This window comes from Thalassophryne amazonica, chromosome 12 (assembly GCF_902500255.1).
Source record: "Thalassophryne amazonica chromosome 12, fThaAma1.1, whole genome shotgun sequence".
In the NCBI taxonomy this organism is placed as follows: domain Eukaryota; kingdom Metazoa; phylum Chordata; class Actinopteri; order Batrachoidiformes; family Batrachoididae; genus Thalassophryne; species Thalassophryne amazonica.
Genome location: NC_047114.1, coordinates 64,263,417 through 64,281,221, shown reverse-complemented (window position 1 = coordinate 64,281,221; position 17,805 = coordinate 64,263,417). Strand labels below are relative to the sequence as shown.

Below are 17,805 nucleotides of genomic sequence, written 5' to 3'. Positions count from 1 at the left end.
TGAGTGGTAGGCCAGAAAACACAACATTCCAGCCACCCATCCAATTACCTGAGATCTTACCAGGACTCACAGTCCTGGTAAGATCTCAGGTAGTTGGATCCTACCGGATAGTTAGCTCTTACCAGGACTGGGCCTTGTGGGTTCTACAGGAGCTAGGGTACCATCATGTGGATGAAAACTGGGGAATATCCTCTTTAACGACACACACTGACTCACCAGTTGCAGTTCATGTTACTGGAACTCTGCTCTTCACTTATCCGATGTCTTTTGAGCGATTAGTCTTTTTGAACACTGGACTCTAATATGGCTGTTTAGATGCAACAATTCTGTCTCTGCATGTTTGAAAATTCTTTGTTGTGTTTTTGTTTTATTTTGTCATTTTGTTATTGTTGGCAGGGTCGAAGCAGATGGTCACTCAATGAGTCTGGTTTGCTTGAGGTTTCTTCCTGTGATGAAAAAACCTCAGAGGGAGTTCTTTTCTTTCCACTGTTGCCATTGTGCTTGCTGAAAGGTTTAAACCTTACTTGTGTGTAGGGCCTTGAAGTGACTTATGTTATGTTTTTATGTGTTTAATGTGTTTTTAATGTGTTTAATTGAATAAAAAATTTTAATCAAGAAGAAACAAATACATAATCAGAGTCTCACCATCAGCCATTAAAATCTAAAAAGGCTCCTTTTTAATCTTACAGGTCAAATGTCTTTTGTGGTCTGAAAAAGCAACAGGATGCATCAGCTCAGTGATTTGGAAAACAATTGAAATCTGACTTCTATCTTGTTGAAAAGATATCTAACACAACCCCTATAATGCTCTGGGATCTGTATAAAAAAGGAAATTTATGCCACTGAAGCCCTGTGCATCAAGCATCCACATGCAATAACCTTTTATGGAATGTGATAAAAATGTGTTTTGCTGTCCTAGAAACCACCACGGTGCTCTGATTTGCTATTCCCTTAATTGACTGGAGTGAGTGGTGAACTGTTCTGTGATCCAGTCAGGATGACCACAGTAAAAGCTGACAAGAGGGCGAGAGAGAGGTATAGGTTGAGGATCGTTACTGCTGCAAGACTGTGCAGCTACAAGGCATCACTCTCCAATCATGTGTTTGTCCTGTCTAAACAACTGCAGGGTCTCTAAATCCATCAATCATCTCTTGGACTGTACACCAGATGTCCAGATGTTTGCTCTCAGCTTCCCATCGATGTGGTTTACAGTTGTTTTTCTTCTGCAGACTCCTCACACAGTTCAGCTGAGCCTGCTGCAGGCATGAGCTGTTTTCAAAGAGAGTAAAATAAATCATCATACTGATAGCGTGATGCCCAGGGGGCTTTCAACTGCTTGGTGATGGGATGTTTTCTGCGTGCATGCTCATTATCAAGCAAAAAATGAGTACTAAACCAGGTGGCCAGCCGGGAAATTCACAGAGATGTGATGTGCTGCAGACTTAATCAACAGATTGTGCACACGGGAAGGAAAGTGATCTCCAGTCTTTAGAGCTGACACTAATATACACTGGTTTTCTTTACTGGTGGTAAGAAAAAGACAAGAAATTTTTAAGATTAAGTGTTTTAAAATATTTTTCTTTTTTGATGATTAAAAGAATTATTATGCTTAATCTCTGGCTACATGACCATAGGGCTGAATCATACAATTCAGTTGTTAAAGAGGTCATATTGTGCAAAATCACTTTTTATTTGCTGTTAGACATTGTTGGAGTTACAGGCTAAAATCCCCAAAGTCAATTCTATTCTATTCTATACAATTCTAAAACTGTGTATGTAGAAACTTTTATGCAATAGACAAAATTTATGCCTGAAATGGCTCAATTTAGGCTTTTGTGACATATGTAATATAAATCCATATCGGACTGGAGTGTGGAGAGCAGCAGCTCCTTTCTAGTTAAAGCAACAGGCACAGAAAGAGACCATTTCTTAGACACACAAAGATATTTATGTTGGGAAAGTGTAAGTACACGGACCCACAACAGGGGGCGCAAATGAACGGACAATAGAATAGGTCAAATAACAACACTTTACTGTTGCGAACGTGCACAACAAACACAACAGATTCCACAATAGATCAAAGGTCAAATTACAAGGTGTCGTGTGGGCAGGCTCGAAGATAGGAGACGCCTGTCCAAAGCAGAACCGGAACCACACGATTTCCTCCGCCACCAGACCCCGGGAATACTGGAGCCGCCAAGTCCAGAACTCCCAGGTGGCCACTGCCTCCGCGTGTCGGACCTGGTACTGCTGGCGAGGAACAAAAACACAATTAAACGTGGGTGCGTCTGCACCCAGCAATCTGCACGGCAGGGAAGCTACCTCCACCTCTCGTTGGAGAAAAAGTCTGTTATCACTCACAAAAATCACAACAAAAAGGCTTTCTATCAAGCAGTCAGGCTGAGGATATTACCTTTCAGGTAGAACGATATCTCGGCAAAGAGGTGGAGATGACGTCTTGCTGATATACCGATGCAGATCAGATGAGTGGTGACAGCTGTCACAGGTGATGAGTGTCAGCTGTCACCCCGGCTGCTCCTGTGAGGCGGCAGCGCCCTCTGGTGCCTGGAGCCCGCACTCCAGGCAGGGTGCCCTCTGGTGGTGGTGGGCCAGCAGTACCTCCTCTTCAGCAGCCCACACAACAGGACCCCCCCCTCAACGGGTGCCTCCTGGCGCCCGACCAGGCTTGTCCGGGTGGCGGCGGTAGAAATCGGCCAGGAGGGCCGGGTCCAGAATGAAGCTCCTCTTCACCCAGGAGTGTTCTTCAGGTCCGTACCCCTCCCAGTCCACCAAATACTGGAAACCCCGGCCCATCCTACGGACATCCAAAAGCCGGCGCACAGTCCAAGCCGGCTCGCCATCGATGATCCGGGCAGGAGGCGGTGCCGGACCCGGAGTACAGAGGGGTGAGGTGTGATGTGGTTTGATTCGGGACACGTGAAATACAGGATGGATCCGCAGTGAGGCCGGCAGCTGAAGCCTCACTGCGGCTGGACTGATGACCTTCTGGATTTTGAAGGGACCGATGTAACGGTCCTGTAACTTGGGGGAGTCCACTTTGAGGGGGATGTCCTTTGTCGACAACCACACCTCCTGCCCTGGCCGATACGCAGGGGCCGGGGTCCGCCGACGGTCTGCATGGGCCTTTGACCTCATCCGGGCCCTCAGCAAGGCAGAACGGGCGGCACGCCACACCCGATGGCACTTCCGTAGGTGGGCCTGGACCGAGGGCACACCGACCTCTCCCTCAACCACTGGAAACAAAGGCGGTTGGTACCCCAGACATACCTCGAAAGGGGAGAGGCCGGTGGCTGACGACACCTGGCTGTTATGGGCATACTCGATCCAGGCCAGATGGTTACTCCAGGCCGCTGGGTGCGCGGCTGTCACGCAACGCAGGGCCTGCTCCATCTCCTGGTTGGCCCGTTCTGCTTGCCCGTTGGTCTGGGGATGGTACCCGGATGAGAGACTCACCGTGGCCCCCAGTTCCTGGCAGAAGCTCCTCCAGACGTGCGAGGAGAACTGGGGACCGCGATCTGAGACAATGTCTGTTGGGATCCCATGCAGCCGGACGACGTGGTGAACCAGGAGGTCCGCTGTCTCCTGGGCCGTCGGGAGCTTCGGGAGGGCCACGAAGTGGGCCGCCTTGGAGAATCGGTCCACTATCGTGAGGATGGTGGTGTTGCCCTGGGACGGCGGGAGACCCGTGACAAAATCCAGGCCGATGTGGGACCAGGGGCGATGGGGCACGGGCAGCGGCTGGAGCAGACCCGAAGCCCTACGATGGTCAGCCTTGCCCCTGGCGCAGGTGGTGCAGGCCTGGATATAATCCCGGACGTCGGCCTCTAGGGACGCCCACCAGAAGCGCTGCCGGACAACTGCCACGGTTCTTCGCACCCCTGGATGACAGGAGAGCTTAGAGCCGTGACAGAAGTCCAGGACTGCAGCCCTAGCTTCTGGTGGGACGTAAAGTCTGTTCTTCGGCCCAGTTCCGGGGTCCGGGCTTCGTGCCAGGGCCTCCCGGACGGTTCTCTCAATGTCCCAGGTGAGGGTGGCCACGATAGTGGACTCCGGGATGATGGGTTCCGGTGGATCCGACAACTCCGTTTTGACTTCATCTTCATGTACCCGGGACAAGGCATCCGATCTCTGGTTCTTGGTCCCGGGACGGTAGGTGATCCGGAAGTCAAAACGGCCGAAGAACAGTGACCAGCGGGCTTGCCTGGGATTCAGCCGCTTGGCGGTCCTGATATACTCCAGGTTCCGGTGGTCAGTGAAAACCGTGAATGGCACGGACGTTCCCTCCAACAGATGTCTCCACTCTTCAAGAGCCTCTTTCACCGCAAGGAGTTCTCGATTGCCGACGTCATAGTTCCGTTCGGCCGGGGTCAACCTGCGGGAAAAATAGGCACACGGGTGAAGGACCTTATCGGTCTTCCCGCTCTGGGAAAGCACAGCTCCTATCCCTGAGTCCGAGGCATCCACTTCAACCACTAACTGGCGACTAGGATCGGGCTGCACCAGAACGGGTGCAGACGAGAAGCGCCGTTTCAACTCCTTGAACGCGGCATCGCAACGATCCAACCAGGTGAAGGGAACTTTTGGTGAGGTCAGGGCTGTCAGGGGGCTAACTACCTGACTGTAGCCCTTAATGAACCTCCTGTAGAAATTAGCAAAGCCGAGGAACTGTTGCAGCTTCCTACGGCTAGTGGGTTGGGGCCAGTCTCTCACCGCCGCAACCTTGGCCAGATCAGGAGCGACGGAGTTGGGGGAGATGATAAACCCCAGGAAGGACAAAGAGGTGCGGTGGAACTCACACTTCTCGCCCTTCACAAACAGCCGGTTCTCCAACAACCGCTGCAGGACCTGACGTACATGCCGGACATGAGTCTCAGGATCCGGAGAAAAGATGAGTATATCGTCTAGATATACGAAGATGAATCGGTGCAGGAAATCCCGCAAGACATCATTAACTAATGCTTGGAACGTCGCGGGGGCGTTGGTGAGGCCGAACGGCATGACCAGGTACTCAAAGTGACCTAATGGGGTGTTGAATGCCGTCTTCCATTCGTCTCCCTTCCGGATCCGAACCAGGTGATACGCATTTCTAAGATCCACTTTAGTAAAGATTTTGGCTCCATGCAGGGGGGTGAACACGGAATCTAATAATGGCAACGGGTATCGGTTGCGAACCGAAATCTCATTCAGCCCCCTGTAATCAATACATGGACGAAGTCCGCCATCTTTCTTGCCCACAAAAAAGAAACCTGCCCCCATCGGGGAGGTGGAGTTCCGGATCAGCCCGGCAGCTAATGAGTCCCGGATGTAGGTCTCCACTGATTCGCGCTCAGGTCGTGAGAGGTTGTACAGCCTGCTGGACGGGAACTCAGCGCCCGGAACCAAATCAATGGCACAATCGTACGGACGGTGCGGGAGAAGGGTGAGTGCCAGGTCCTTGCTGAAGACGTCAGCAAGATCGTGGTACTCAACCGGCACCGCCGTCAGATTGGGCGGGACTTTGACCTCCTCCTTAGCCTGGGAACCGGGAGGAACTGAGGATCCTAAACACACCCGATGGCAGGTTTCGCTCCACTGAACCACCACCCCAGACGGCCAATCGATCCGGGAATTGTGCTTTAACATCCATGGGATGCCCAAAATCACGCGGGAGGTGGCAGGAGTTACAAAAAACTCAATCTCCTCCCGGTGGTTTCCAGACACCACCAGAGTTACTGGTGGTGTCTTGTGTGTGAGTAAAGGGAGGAGGGTGCCATCTAGTGCCCGCACCTGCAATGGCGTAGGAAGCGCCACCAGAGGGAGCCCTACCTCCTTTGCCCATCTGCTGTCTAGCAGATTCCCTTCTGACCCCGTGTCCACCAGTGCTCGGGCTTGAAGGGTTAAATCCCCGCTCAGGATTGTGACTGGGAGTCGTGTGGCAATTTGTGTGTGTCTCACTTGAATGTCTTGACCCCCCCTTAGCCCAGTCTCTAAGGGCGAGTGTTGACGTTTTGGCCGTTTGGGGCAGTCTCTCTGTGTGTGCTCTGTTGAGCTGCAGAGAAAACACTCTCCACGGATCAGCCTCCCCATTTTGGCCCTGTGCGTTTCCCTAACAACGTCAGCAGGGGGAGCTGTTGCCCCACAAAGCGCTGCGGCTGTGGAGCGTGGGGAGGGCGGCCCCTTTTCGAACCCGGAAGGGAGAGGGGCGGCGCGTATCCGGTCACGTCCTTCGCCTCGCTCCCGACGGCGTTCCTCTAACCGATTGTCTAATCGTATAACGAGATTAAGAAGCCCGTCTAAATCCCGCGGTTCGTCCTTAGCCACCAGGAGCTCCTTCAGGACCAACGACAGTCCGTTTACGAAGGCGGCGCGGAGGGCAGTGTTATTCCAGCCGGACCTCGCAGCCGCGATGCGGAAGTCGACTGCATAAGCAGCTGCGCTCCGGCGCCCCTGTCTCATTGACAGCAGTACGGCTGAAGCGGTCTCTCCTCTATTTGGATGATCGAACACTGTTCTGAACTCCCTCACAAACCCATCATATGTCAGAAGGAGCCGTGAATTTTGCTCCCAAAGCGCTGTAGCCCAAGCGCGTGCCTTGCCGCGAAGCAGATTAATTACATAAGCTATCTTACTAGAATCAGTCGCGTACATGACGGGACGTTGTGCGAAGACGAGCGAACACTGCATAAGGAAGTCCGCGCACGTCTCCACACAACCTCCGTACGGCTCTGGAGGGCTTATGTATGCTTCAGGGGAAGGTGGGAGGGGTCGTTGAACGACCAGTGGAACGTCACTGTTACGCACAGGGTCGACAGGAGGGAGAGCCGCAGCAGCGCCCTGAGGGCGCGCCTCCACCTGCGCGGCGAGAGCCTCCACCCTGCGGTTAAGGAGGACGTTCTGCTCGGTCATTAAATCCAACCGAGCCGTGAAAACGGTGAGGATCCGCTGCAACTCACCGATCATTCCTCCTGCGGGCGCCTGTGCGCCCTGTTCTTCCATTGGCCGTTCAACAGCCGGTTGACGCCCCTCGGGATCCGTCACGGTGGCCGAGATATCCTGTTGGGAAAGTGTAAGTACACGGACCCACAACAGGGGGCGCAAATGAACGGACAATAGAATAGGTCAAATAACAACACTTTACTGTTGCGAACGTGCACAACAAACACAATAGATTCCACAATAGATCAAAGGTCAAATTACAAGGTGTCGTGTGGGCAGGCTCGAAGATAGGAGACGCCTGTCCAAAGCAGAACCGGAACCACACGATTTCCTCCGCCACCAGACCCCGGGAATACTGGAGCCGCCAAGTCCAGAACTCCCAGGTGGCCACTGCCTCCGCGTGTCGGACCTGGTACTGCTGGCGAGGAACAAAAACACAATTAAACGTGGGTGCGTCTGCACCCAGCAATCTGCACGGCAGGGAAGCTACCTCCACCTCTCGTTGGAGAAAAAGTCTGTTATCACTCACAAAAATCACAACAAAAAGGCTTTCTATCAAGCAGTCAGGCTGAGGATATTACCTTTCAGGTAGAACGATATCTCGGCAAAGAGGTGGAGATGACGTCTTGCTGATATACCGATGCAGATCAGATGAGTGGTGACAGCTGTCACAGGTGATGAGTGTCAGCTGTCACCCCGGCTGCTCCTGTGAGGCGACAGCGCCCTCTGGTGCCTGGAGCCCGCACTCCAGGCAGGGTGCTCTCTGGTGGTGGTGGGCCAGCAGTACCTCCTCTTCAGCAGCCCACACAACAATTTATTTATTTATTTATACTTGAGAACTGTTTTTATATGTCTTTTAATCAAAATTAATGTGGTGAAACATTGTATAATATGAGCCCTTTAAGTGTACAATTTCCAATCCAACTTGTTCCACAGCTCAGTGCTTCACTTTTACACCAACACACCACAAAACACATGCATACGTGCACACAGTCAACTTACCTTTTAATTTATTTTTTTTTAAAGGGTTTTTTTGTATGATTGATTGTCTTTATTCCATTTCAGTAGGATGCTGTGGAATTTGGTAGTTGTGTAATGCTTTATTGTTATAAATGTTTTACTTATGCTGCTGGTTTTGTCCCTGAAGGGCATAATTCTTTAGTGCTGCATGTGGAATCACAATAACTGCCTGAGTTTGATTCTGAGTCAGCTGTCTCTTCCATACAGATCGATTTAGTGCTCAAATGAGGCCAAAACTGAATTATAAATGATTTTGATAATCAATTCTCATCACTCATCTTCAACCGCTTTTCCGGGTTCGGGTCACGGGGGCAACAGCTCCAGCATGGGACCCCAGACTTCCCTTTCCCGTGCCACATTGACCACCTCTGACTGGGGGATCCCGAGGCATTCCCAGGCCAGTGTGGAGATATAATCTCTCCACCTAGTCCTGGGTCTTCCCTGGGGTCTCCTCCCAGCTGGATGTGCCTGGAACACCTCCCTAGGGAGGTGTCCAGGGAGCATCCTTACCAGATGCCCGAACCACCTCATATGGCTCCTTGCAAAGGAACAGCGGCTCAACTCTGAGCTCCCCACAGATGACCGAACTTCTCACCCTGTCTCTAAGGGAGACACCAGCCACCCTCCTAAGGAAGCCCATTTTGGCCGCTTGTACCCGCAATCTAGTTCTTTTGGTCGTGACCCAGCCCTCATGACCACAGGTGAGAGCAGGAACGAAGATTGACCAGTAGATCGAGAGCTTCACCTTTTGGCTCAGCTCCCTTTTCATCAATCAATCAATTCATCAATTGCCATATATCAAGAAAAACACTTAACTTTGATTACAGCTTTGATGACATTTTCTGTATCATATCACATTTTATTGAATACTTTTGGATTTTGGTGAGAAAAATAACTAGGATTGTGGAAATAAATGTGATCAAAATACAAAATTTACATTACATTGTTACCACTGTGCTAACATGTAGTGCCAGAAACATTCAACTAACATTGTTTGTAACAACTGCCACCAGCCAATAGAATCATTTTTTGATAATTAACACTAATTTTAATGAACTGACAAAAATAGCTAATTAATATTTTGCCAGCTGACTGATTCATTTCCTCTGTGTGTTACTACAAGAACAAACTCCCAAATGCAACACACTCACACCTAAACAAATCTATTTGAATAATAAATACTTAATACACAAAAATATGGAGAAAGGAAAGTGCTCCATTCATATTTCCCCCCCTTAGATTTATGTAACTGATGTTTTGGGCGCTTCTTCAGCGTGCAAACATCTTTCTTGCAATTATTCACAGGTGTGTTTAATAGACTCAGCCAGAGAAGGTGCAACGATACACTGCAATCACTCAAAGCTGTGTAAATTCTCAAATGCAGAGTCTGTAGTGGTTATTCATTTTTAATGTTTTAAAATGGTCTTTTAGGTAGCTCCTATTTTCATATTAGACATATTTCCTAAATTGCTGAGCCTGTGGATCCCCACTAGCACGTTGCCCGTGAGGATCCACAGGCTCTAGATTGACCCAAAATACATAAGCATACCAAACAATAAATGTCAGCTCTTCCCAATTTGTCCGTGATCAAAGTTACACAAACTCACATGTACACAGAGGCCGTGGTGTGCAGGTTATCGAACTGTCAAGGCAGTACAACTGCAGCACATCGACGATTTGCACCATCCTGAAGCAAAAAGATGCAGTTAAGAGTTCAACACCGGCCAAAGGAACTACAATTCTTTTGAAACTAAGCATCTACAGCTTAAGTTTAGGTTATAAGTTTGCAGCATTAGTCTGTTTCCAAGGACACTTAATAAAACTTTTTTCTTTTCTTTTATATAGTATGCACTATACTGTATTTTATTATGCATAGGTAAAGTACTGTATACATGTGTATTTGTTAATTAAAAACTGTCTTTTTTATCATTTAGTGTGGTTTGGGGATATTTTACAAGGCTGGAATGGATCAAAGTTATTTTAGTTATTTTAAATGGGGAAAATTCATTTGAAATAAGAGCAGTTTGACTTAAGAGCTCGGTCACAGAATGAATTAAACTCGTATGTCAAGGTTCCACTGCATAGATGATTTACCGCCCCCTGCTGGAATGATGTGTGACTCCAGAATGTAATTATCAACATCCATTGTTCACTGATGTTACCTAATATTGCTAATTGCTCCAAAAATAATAGTGCTATCAACCTTCCGTTTTCACAGCGTTCATCCATGACCCAAAATACATAAGCATACAAAGCGGCAAACATCAGCTCTCCCCAGTTTCTCTGTGATTGAAGCCATACACGTACACAGAGGCCACTTGGCTTTTACTATATAGATATATGAAAAGCTATTCAGAGTGTGAGCTCTCATCCTGAAATTCCAAACTAGCCTACCAAAAAGGAAATATAAATGTGGCAAAGACATAATGTCTTTGGTGTAGGCAAAATAAATAAATAAAAACCAAAATATGGTGTTCACCTGCTGGACTCAGTGTTGTAGTGCTGACATTGAATCCTCCTCTGCTGGGCTCTTCTTCTATGTTGCCAGGTAACAGAGTGCCTGATCCCACTGTATGAGCCCAAGAAGGCTCGTCCTCATCTGGGGGCCCTGACACTGATGGAGGATAATCCACAGAGTCCTTTGCTTTCTCATCAGCTCCACTTACAACTGCTCGCTCCACTGGGACCCAAGGAAGTGAGGTTACGAAATCAGTGGACGTCTCCTGGTGACTGGACTGAGGTGATGTGGATGCATCCTCTGATCCCACTGTTGGATTCTCTGATGGTGAATGGGATGAGGGCGATGATGGTGGGAATATGAGGAATGTGGTTTTGGGCTGCGAGGGAGGCAGTGAAGTGGAAGGAGGAGAAGAAGAAAGGGGTATGGAAGAAGATGAGACTTCTAGCTTTAACTCAGATAGTGATGACTGAGAAGAGGAGATAGATGGTGAAAATGGCAGATGTGAAGAAGGTGGTATGGAAGTGGAGAAAGATGGAGATGGTGAGGTGGAAAGTGTTGGGGATGCAGGTGAAGGTGGGGATGGGGTTTGTGATAGCGATTCAGAGGTAGATAAGTCAATACTTTTTGACTCGGTTAACACTGTGGTGGGCTCTGGAGGAGTAGCAGAGGTGGTTGTTGTGGCCATTGTGGTTGTTGTGGTGGTCTGCCCTTTCCGATGGCCTCTCTCTCGACCTCTTTCTCTTGATCTTTCTCTTGGTTTACTTGTTCCAACCAGCCGACGTGAGACCTGTATCTCTCCTTTTGCTTCCACACCGGTGAGTTCTCCACTTCCCTCCTCATCTCCTTTTCCCTTCTCCTCTCCTCTGCTTCTGTCCTCTCCTCTGTTCTTCTTCCCCCTTCCTCTGCTTCCTCTACCACTGGCTTTAGAGGTCACCGTCTCCTCCCTCTTGTCCACAGGCTGGGTTGTAGTCTCCATTTGTGGAGAAACTTCATAGATCCGGGATTCGCCTCTGGATGACATGATTTCTGGTGCAGGGCTGGAAACGGTAGATGTGTGTAGCTCTGAATTCTGCCAGCTCTCTTTACTTTCTGTAGACAAAGAGTGGGAAGTGGAGGTGGAGAGTGTAGATGCCAGACCCATGGGTGATTCTTCACTGGCTGATGTAGACAGCTCCCTCAAGGGGCTGCTGAACCATGAACTTCCCCATGAAAACAAACCTGGCAGTAGTTGTAAAAGTAAAGGAAAAGAAGAGAAGAAGTCAAGAATGCATTTACTGTAGACAGCAAGGACAACGCATAAGAGAAAATTAACTTACAAATTCTGTCTGCATTACCTTGAAAGGAAAAAACTAGGATGACTTTCAACAGTCTTTCTCCATCACTCTACTATACCGTCTAAGTATTATCAACACAAAGATACAAAGCTCTTTAGAAACACTGTAAACTAAAGAAACAAAAAATGGTCACATTTTCCCCTCTCTTTTACCCATTGTGATGAAAAAAGAAAAAAGGTATTTGAATGTAACTGAATAAGTAGAATGCAATGCTAAAATACCCTTGGCCGTATGAGCATTGTGGTCTTTATCATTTTCATTTTAATTAATTATTAAGATCCTATCCTATATGTACAGTTTTTACATGTTCAATAAAGCCCCTCTATTAATCAATCAATCAAAAACAATATTTCCGTTTTAACAGCGTCTGCAAGAGGCATTGTGTGTGTGTGTGAGTACATGAGCTTTTGACAAGAGCAGAAGTTGTGCAAATCAAGGAATATTTGTAGATCTCCCTCTGTGCATATGTAGGTATTAATGAGACATATTAACTCCATAGGAAGGTAGCTTTGAGTTAGCAGAAGTTAGCATGCACCATAACATCCGTGAATTGTGTTGTAAATCACTTCAGAGGTGTTATTAGGTTCCAAAAATAGCGTTTTCAGTTTTAGAAGTGTTTATTTGTTGCTAGCTAGGGAAAGGTGTCATTTCTAGCCAAAAACAAAGTGACGTTAGTAGCTTTGCGAAACCAGGAAGTGACATCACTACCCTAAAGCCCACTAAATGTTTTCTAAATCCTTCCAGAGGTGTTATCAGTTTACAAAAACAGTGTTTTCAGTTTTAGAAGTGACAAAGGTGTTATTTCTAGCCAAAAACTAAGCAGAGTTAGCAGCTAGCGACACCAGAAACTGACGTCACCATGCTCATGTCCACGAGATCATACCATATGGTACAGAATGTGACTTTTTTACCTCTTAAAATAAGCCAAGGTTAGCCATCTTTGAACTTGTCCAAGGTCTGTGTCCCAAGAATGTTCCCTGGTAATTTCAAGACCCTTGCAGTACAATCACTTGCCCAGTTCCGGATCATTGCCAGTTCTGGATCACTGCTGTAGTTTTTGTGCCGCTGTTTCTCGTAATCAGCACGAATAAGCTAATACTTGGTACCAATGGAAAGATTGATGTTTTGTCTACAAACGACCACAAGCTCGACTGGATCCAGCCATCCTTGTGATCAGCAGAGGAATCAAAACATCCCAGTGTCTGCGGTGTGCGTGTTTTTCGGACTCGCTCATTCCTGCAAGTTTGAAAGTAGCGATCTATAAAACGTAGCAAAGGTGAGTTATCCATTTGGTGTTTTTGGTTGTAGAGTGGGAAAATACTTACTTACTTGGGTAGAAAATGTCAGTGTGTTATGTCTTGCTGTTTAATTGCTGCGCGCATTTATCCCCGACGTGAAAATTTGCCGGTTGCGGATCACTGAAGCAGCAGCCTCGTGTCTGTAGTTGTGATCCATGTGGACTTTGGCGGTCATCTCAACATCACGAATGGACATGAATGTGGGGGCTTTTACTTTTTAATTCGGGAGAAATCTCACCTCCTCTCTTCATTTTTTGCTCGTAAAACGTATAAAGGCGCCTTTCGAAACTAAGTAAATTCTCATTTAATAAGTAATAATTTCTATCATTTTGTGTTCAAAACACATTCTCGGGCACAGTGTGTATCATTCTGCATTAGAAGGGCTCCAGCCAGATGCCAGGAATGAACCCAAAGTGAGGCAGAGTGTCGTGATCCGGAACTGGCAAAAGTGATCCATTTCTGGCAAATGTTTGCGCCACACATAATGCGGCTTCACACTTTAAGTAGAAGCGCTACTCCACCCAGACTTTTTCAGCTAAATAACATCCAAATGTCCAATACAACAATACACAATAAAGGACATTCAGTTGCATTATGGCTCCGTATAGCGGGACTTTAAAAAAGGTGATCCGGAACTGGGCAACCGTCTGTAATAGGGGTGGACTTATGCTGAGCACAGACAGATGGACAAAAAGCCTTCGCAATACCTGATGGCTATATTTGATGGCCTTGGGTAAAAACTACAAGGCCCACTCATCAAGTGAGGAACTTGCAACTTTGCCAATTAGCTATAGAAGTAGCGGAGCCACAACACCAGCATTTTTACTAAACACAGAACACATTTGGGTTTGAGCTCAAAAGATGAATTTGAGAAGATAGTTTCGAATTTCAGCTTTCACTTCCTGCATAGCCGTGTTTTGTCCCAATTTTGGGACATGCAAAAATATTGGAACAAACAAGAGTGATTACAGTAATGTAGACAAATAATATAGAGATGAAATTCCACCACTTCTGTGGAAAAATGGTATCAGGAACACAATCATCTGAAGCTACTACACAAAATAACCAGACTCTAGCCTCACAAACAGATTTTAGACTTTAGAACCAAACCAGTTATCATACGTTTGACATCAAGAATAGTGAAAATAAATAAATAATAAATAAATAAAACATAATAAAATATAATAAAATGTTTCAAACTCAAACAGCTAAACTGGAAATCTGGACCTCAGACAAAATGATAAATTATAAAGAAACCAAACGGTTGCACTCTATCAAGCACAGTTTCTCAAAATGTCATTGTAATAAACGTTTGACAGCTCTGTTAATTAAAGCTGATAGATGTTGGATGCGCTGTGCAAATGCTAAGAACAGAAGAATACTATTTTCTTTTCTTTTCGCCTTGAAAACACAAAATCATTTTTCAATAATACAATGTATAATCACTGTGATACTGGATATGGCACATTTCACAAACTTTGTAAATATGTATATGAACAATGTCTCCATTACATTCTTCAATCTAATGAACAGATCTTAAACAAAATTATAAAATGACTATCTGGAGAACTTGAGATGATGATGTTTTCAGGTAACACAAGTTTTGGTCACATTTTTCATTAAAACACTTCCTGTATGATGAATATAAGGAGGTGGTGATCTGGAGGTTAGAAATCCTCGGTTTGATTCCCTGTTGGACAAGGTGTAACAGTAAGGTGTCAAGATCAAGGTCCTTAATCCAAAAGTTGGTCCAGGTGTGCAGTTGAATGGAATGGCAAATGGACTGCATTTATATAGCGCTTTTCCATCTGCATCAAATGCTCAAAGCCTTTACAGTTATGCCTCACTCACCCATTCACCCATTCACACAAACACATTCACACACTGATGTCAGGGTGCTGCCATACAAGGCGCTCACTACACAGCGGGAGCAATTTGGGGGTTAAGGACCTTGTCCAAGGGCCCTTAGTGATTTTCCAGCCAGGCCGGGGTTTGAACCGAGGATTCTCTGGTCTCAAGCCCAACGCTTAACCACAAGACCATCACCTCACCAGATGACCATTTTATCTGCTCTCAGGTTGTCAACATTAGAAGTGTACATGTTACATATAGTCATAACTCATTTACTGGGGCATGGGCTCAACCTTTCAAAGATACAAATGAAAGCCTCGAAGTAAACCACTGATTTAGGAGATATGTAGATTCTGTTTGTTGTGAACAGTATTGTCAAAGTAACTTTGAAAAGGTACTTTTTAGTTACTTTTTTAGTTACTTTATATAGTTACTTTATGCATTTACTTCATTAGCAGCTTTATGCAATTACTTTATTAGAATCTGCCGAAAACTTGCAACTAATAAGTAATGTAACTAATAAGGTAACTAGTAATCTAACTTGGTTACTCTTAAGATTGAACAATCAGCAAAGTAACTAATCAGCAAAGTAACTAATAGTTACTTTTCTGAGTACTACATCTTAAAAATAACCAAGTTAGATCTGACAGAGTGACCAGTGGATTCTCAGTCACCTCCCTTGACCTCCCTGATTGCTCAGTTTAGACGGGTGGCCAGCTCTAGGAAGCATCCTGGTGGATCCGAATGTCTTCCATTTATGGATGATGGAGGCCACTTTGTTCATTGGGACCTTCAAAGCAGCAGAAATATTTCTGTACCCTTCTCCAGATTTATGCCTTGACAATCCTGTCTTGGAGGGCTACAGACAATTCCTTTGACTTCATGCTTGGTTTGTGGTCTGACATACACTGTCAACTGCGGGACCTTATATGTAGACAGGTGTGTGGCTTTCCAAATCATGTACATTCAACTGAATTTACCCGAGGTGGACTTCAGTTAAGCTGTGGAAACATTTCAAGGATGATCAGTGGAAACAGGATGCACCTGAGCTCAATTCTGAGCTTCATGGCAAAGGCTGTGAATACTTATGTACATGTGATTTCTTTTTTTAAATTACCTCCGCCAAGGAGGTTATGTTTTCGGTCGCGTTTGTTTGTTTGTCTGTCTGTCTGTTTGTCATCAGGATAACTCAAAAAGTTTTGAACGGATTTTGATGAAATTTTGTGGAGTGGTTGGAAATGACGAGGAACAAGTGATTAAATTTTAGTGGTGATCCGGATCACGATCTGGATCCAGGAATTTTTTAAAGGATTCTTCACCACTGCGGGATAGGGGGAATTTTGACTTTCTAGTTTCTAACTCCACAAAAACAAGGCAGAAAGGCTTGAAAAATGTCAAATGTTCTATCAAACAACAAAGTTTGGTGATGATCGGATCCGGATTCCGGATCTGGTGATCCAGAATACGCAAAAATATAGGAAAAATAGAAAATGTGTCAGTGTGAGGTGACAAATGAAGCTAGAGATGCACAACTAACACCAAATTGTAGCTGAATCTGTACTGATTCAGTAAGGGGTCATCAGATTTGATGTAGCTTCAAATGTTATGGAGCTCGATCCAGAAGAAAACCGCCATTACCAAAAAATAATTTTTATACAATAACTTTTGAACTAATAAAGACATAAAAGTGATTCCAAGTTCTAGTGGTATGTTTTCATGGTCAAGGATGTCAAATATAAAGGAAAGAAAACTGTATGTATCATAGTTTTGGTTGTAACACTGAACTGTTGAATAGATCACTGTGCCAAGGAGGGAATCTCTTTAGGGTCAGTGACCCTATGGCCTTGTTTAGAGAAGTGTTTCATAAATGTTAAAAAAAAATCAGATATTTGCAGTTTAGTTGAATAATAAATTGAATTTTGTCTCATTTGTTTTTGTCTATAAGCACATGCAATATCAATATCAGTGCTCAGATGACAGTAGCTTCTGGGAAAGGTGCAAGTTGCAATAAACTGTGATGCCAAGCGCTAAGGATACATGCTATCCAGTCACAGCAGATTAAACTTTTTTTTACTACTGAGCAAACATCATTGTTAGACTTTTTTAGGTTCAATGATTCCACGGCGTGTAGATGTTATTGGCGTCAGTGACCCCATGGCCTTGGCAGAGGTTTGCACTCTCTGAGTGCTTCTAGTTTTTTATACATTTCCAAAAAAAATCTCGTAAAAACCTGTTTTCACATTGTCATTATGGGGTATTGTGTGTAGAATTTTGAGGGAAAAAAATGAATTTCATCCATTTTGGAATAAGGTTGTAACATAACAAAATGTGGAAAAAAGTGAAGCGCTGTGAATACTTCTGGATGCACTGTATGTTTTGATAGCCAACATTCCCTCAATAATGTAGACACAAAACTGCATGAATGGTTCTGATTTCAAAGAAGCACATTCATATCAAACACTAATTCAAAGCTAATACAAAAAGAACCATTTAAATGAAATTGGCCGTTCAATATGCCTCCTTTAGTGTATCTTGACCAGTGCTTTCCAAATATTTGTATTCTTGTCCTCAACTTTTTTTCTCTCTATATATAATGTTACTTTCCTCCAATGTTAGGCACAACATTGTGAAACATTGTGAAAGCTGCAGCTGTGTAACTGTCACACCTAGTGTCAATCAAAGTTCATTATTTGGCCTGACAGAGTGGCAGACGGAGCCACCAGGAAAAGTCTCTGTGGCTTTCATTTGTCTGCAGACTTCATGCTTGCTTTTGCTGAGAAAAGAGCTGACTGGCCTGTCTTGAATGCACCCTTTTAAACATCAGGTTATTGCCTCCATCTTTGTGCTTTTCTAATTAACCCAGTGTTCTTTTATCTGGCCATTACTTTCTGGGACCAAATCGCAA

At 45.5% G+C, this 17,805-nt stretch overlaps 1 protein-coding gene across 2 annotated transcripts in view; it reads right to left on the bottom strand.

Annotated features, from left to right (window-relative positions):
* The window catches only part of LOC117522553 (neurocan core protein-like), a 126,855-nt gene that overhangs the window by 53,012 nt on the left and 56,038 nt on the right, over positions 1-17,805 (bottom strand). For both annotated transcript variants that reach the window (XM_034183990.1, XM_034183991.1), the window contains exon 12: positions 10,436-11,635. In XM_034183990.1, coding sequence (XP_034039881.1) covers positions 10,436-11,635 — 1,200 coding nt within the window. The remainder of the gene's footprint in view (positions 1-10,435; positions 11,636-17,805) is intronic.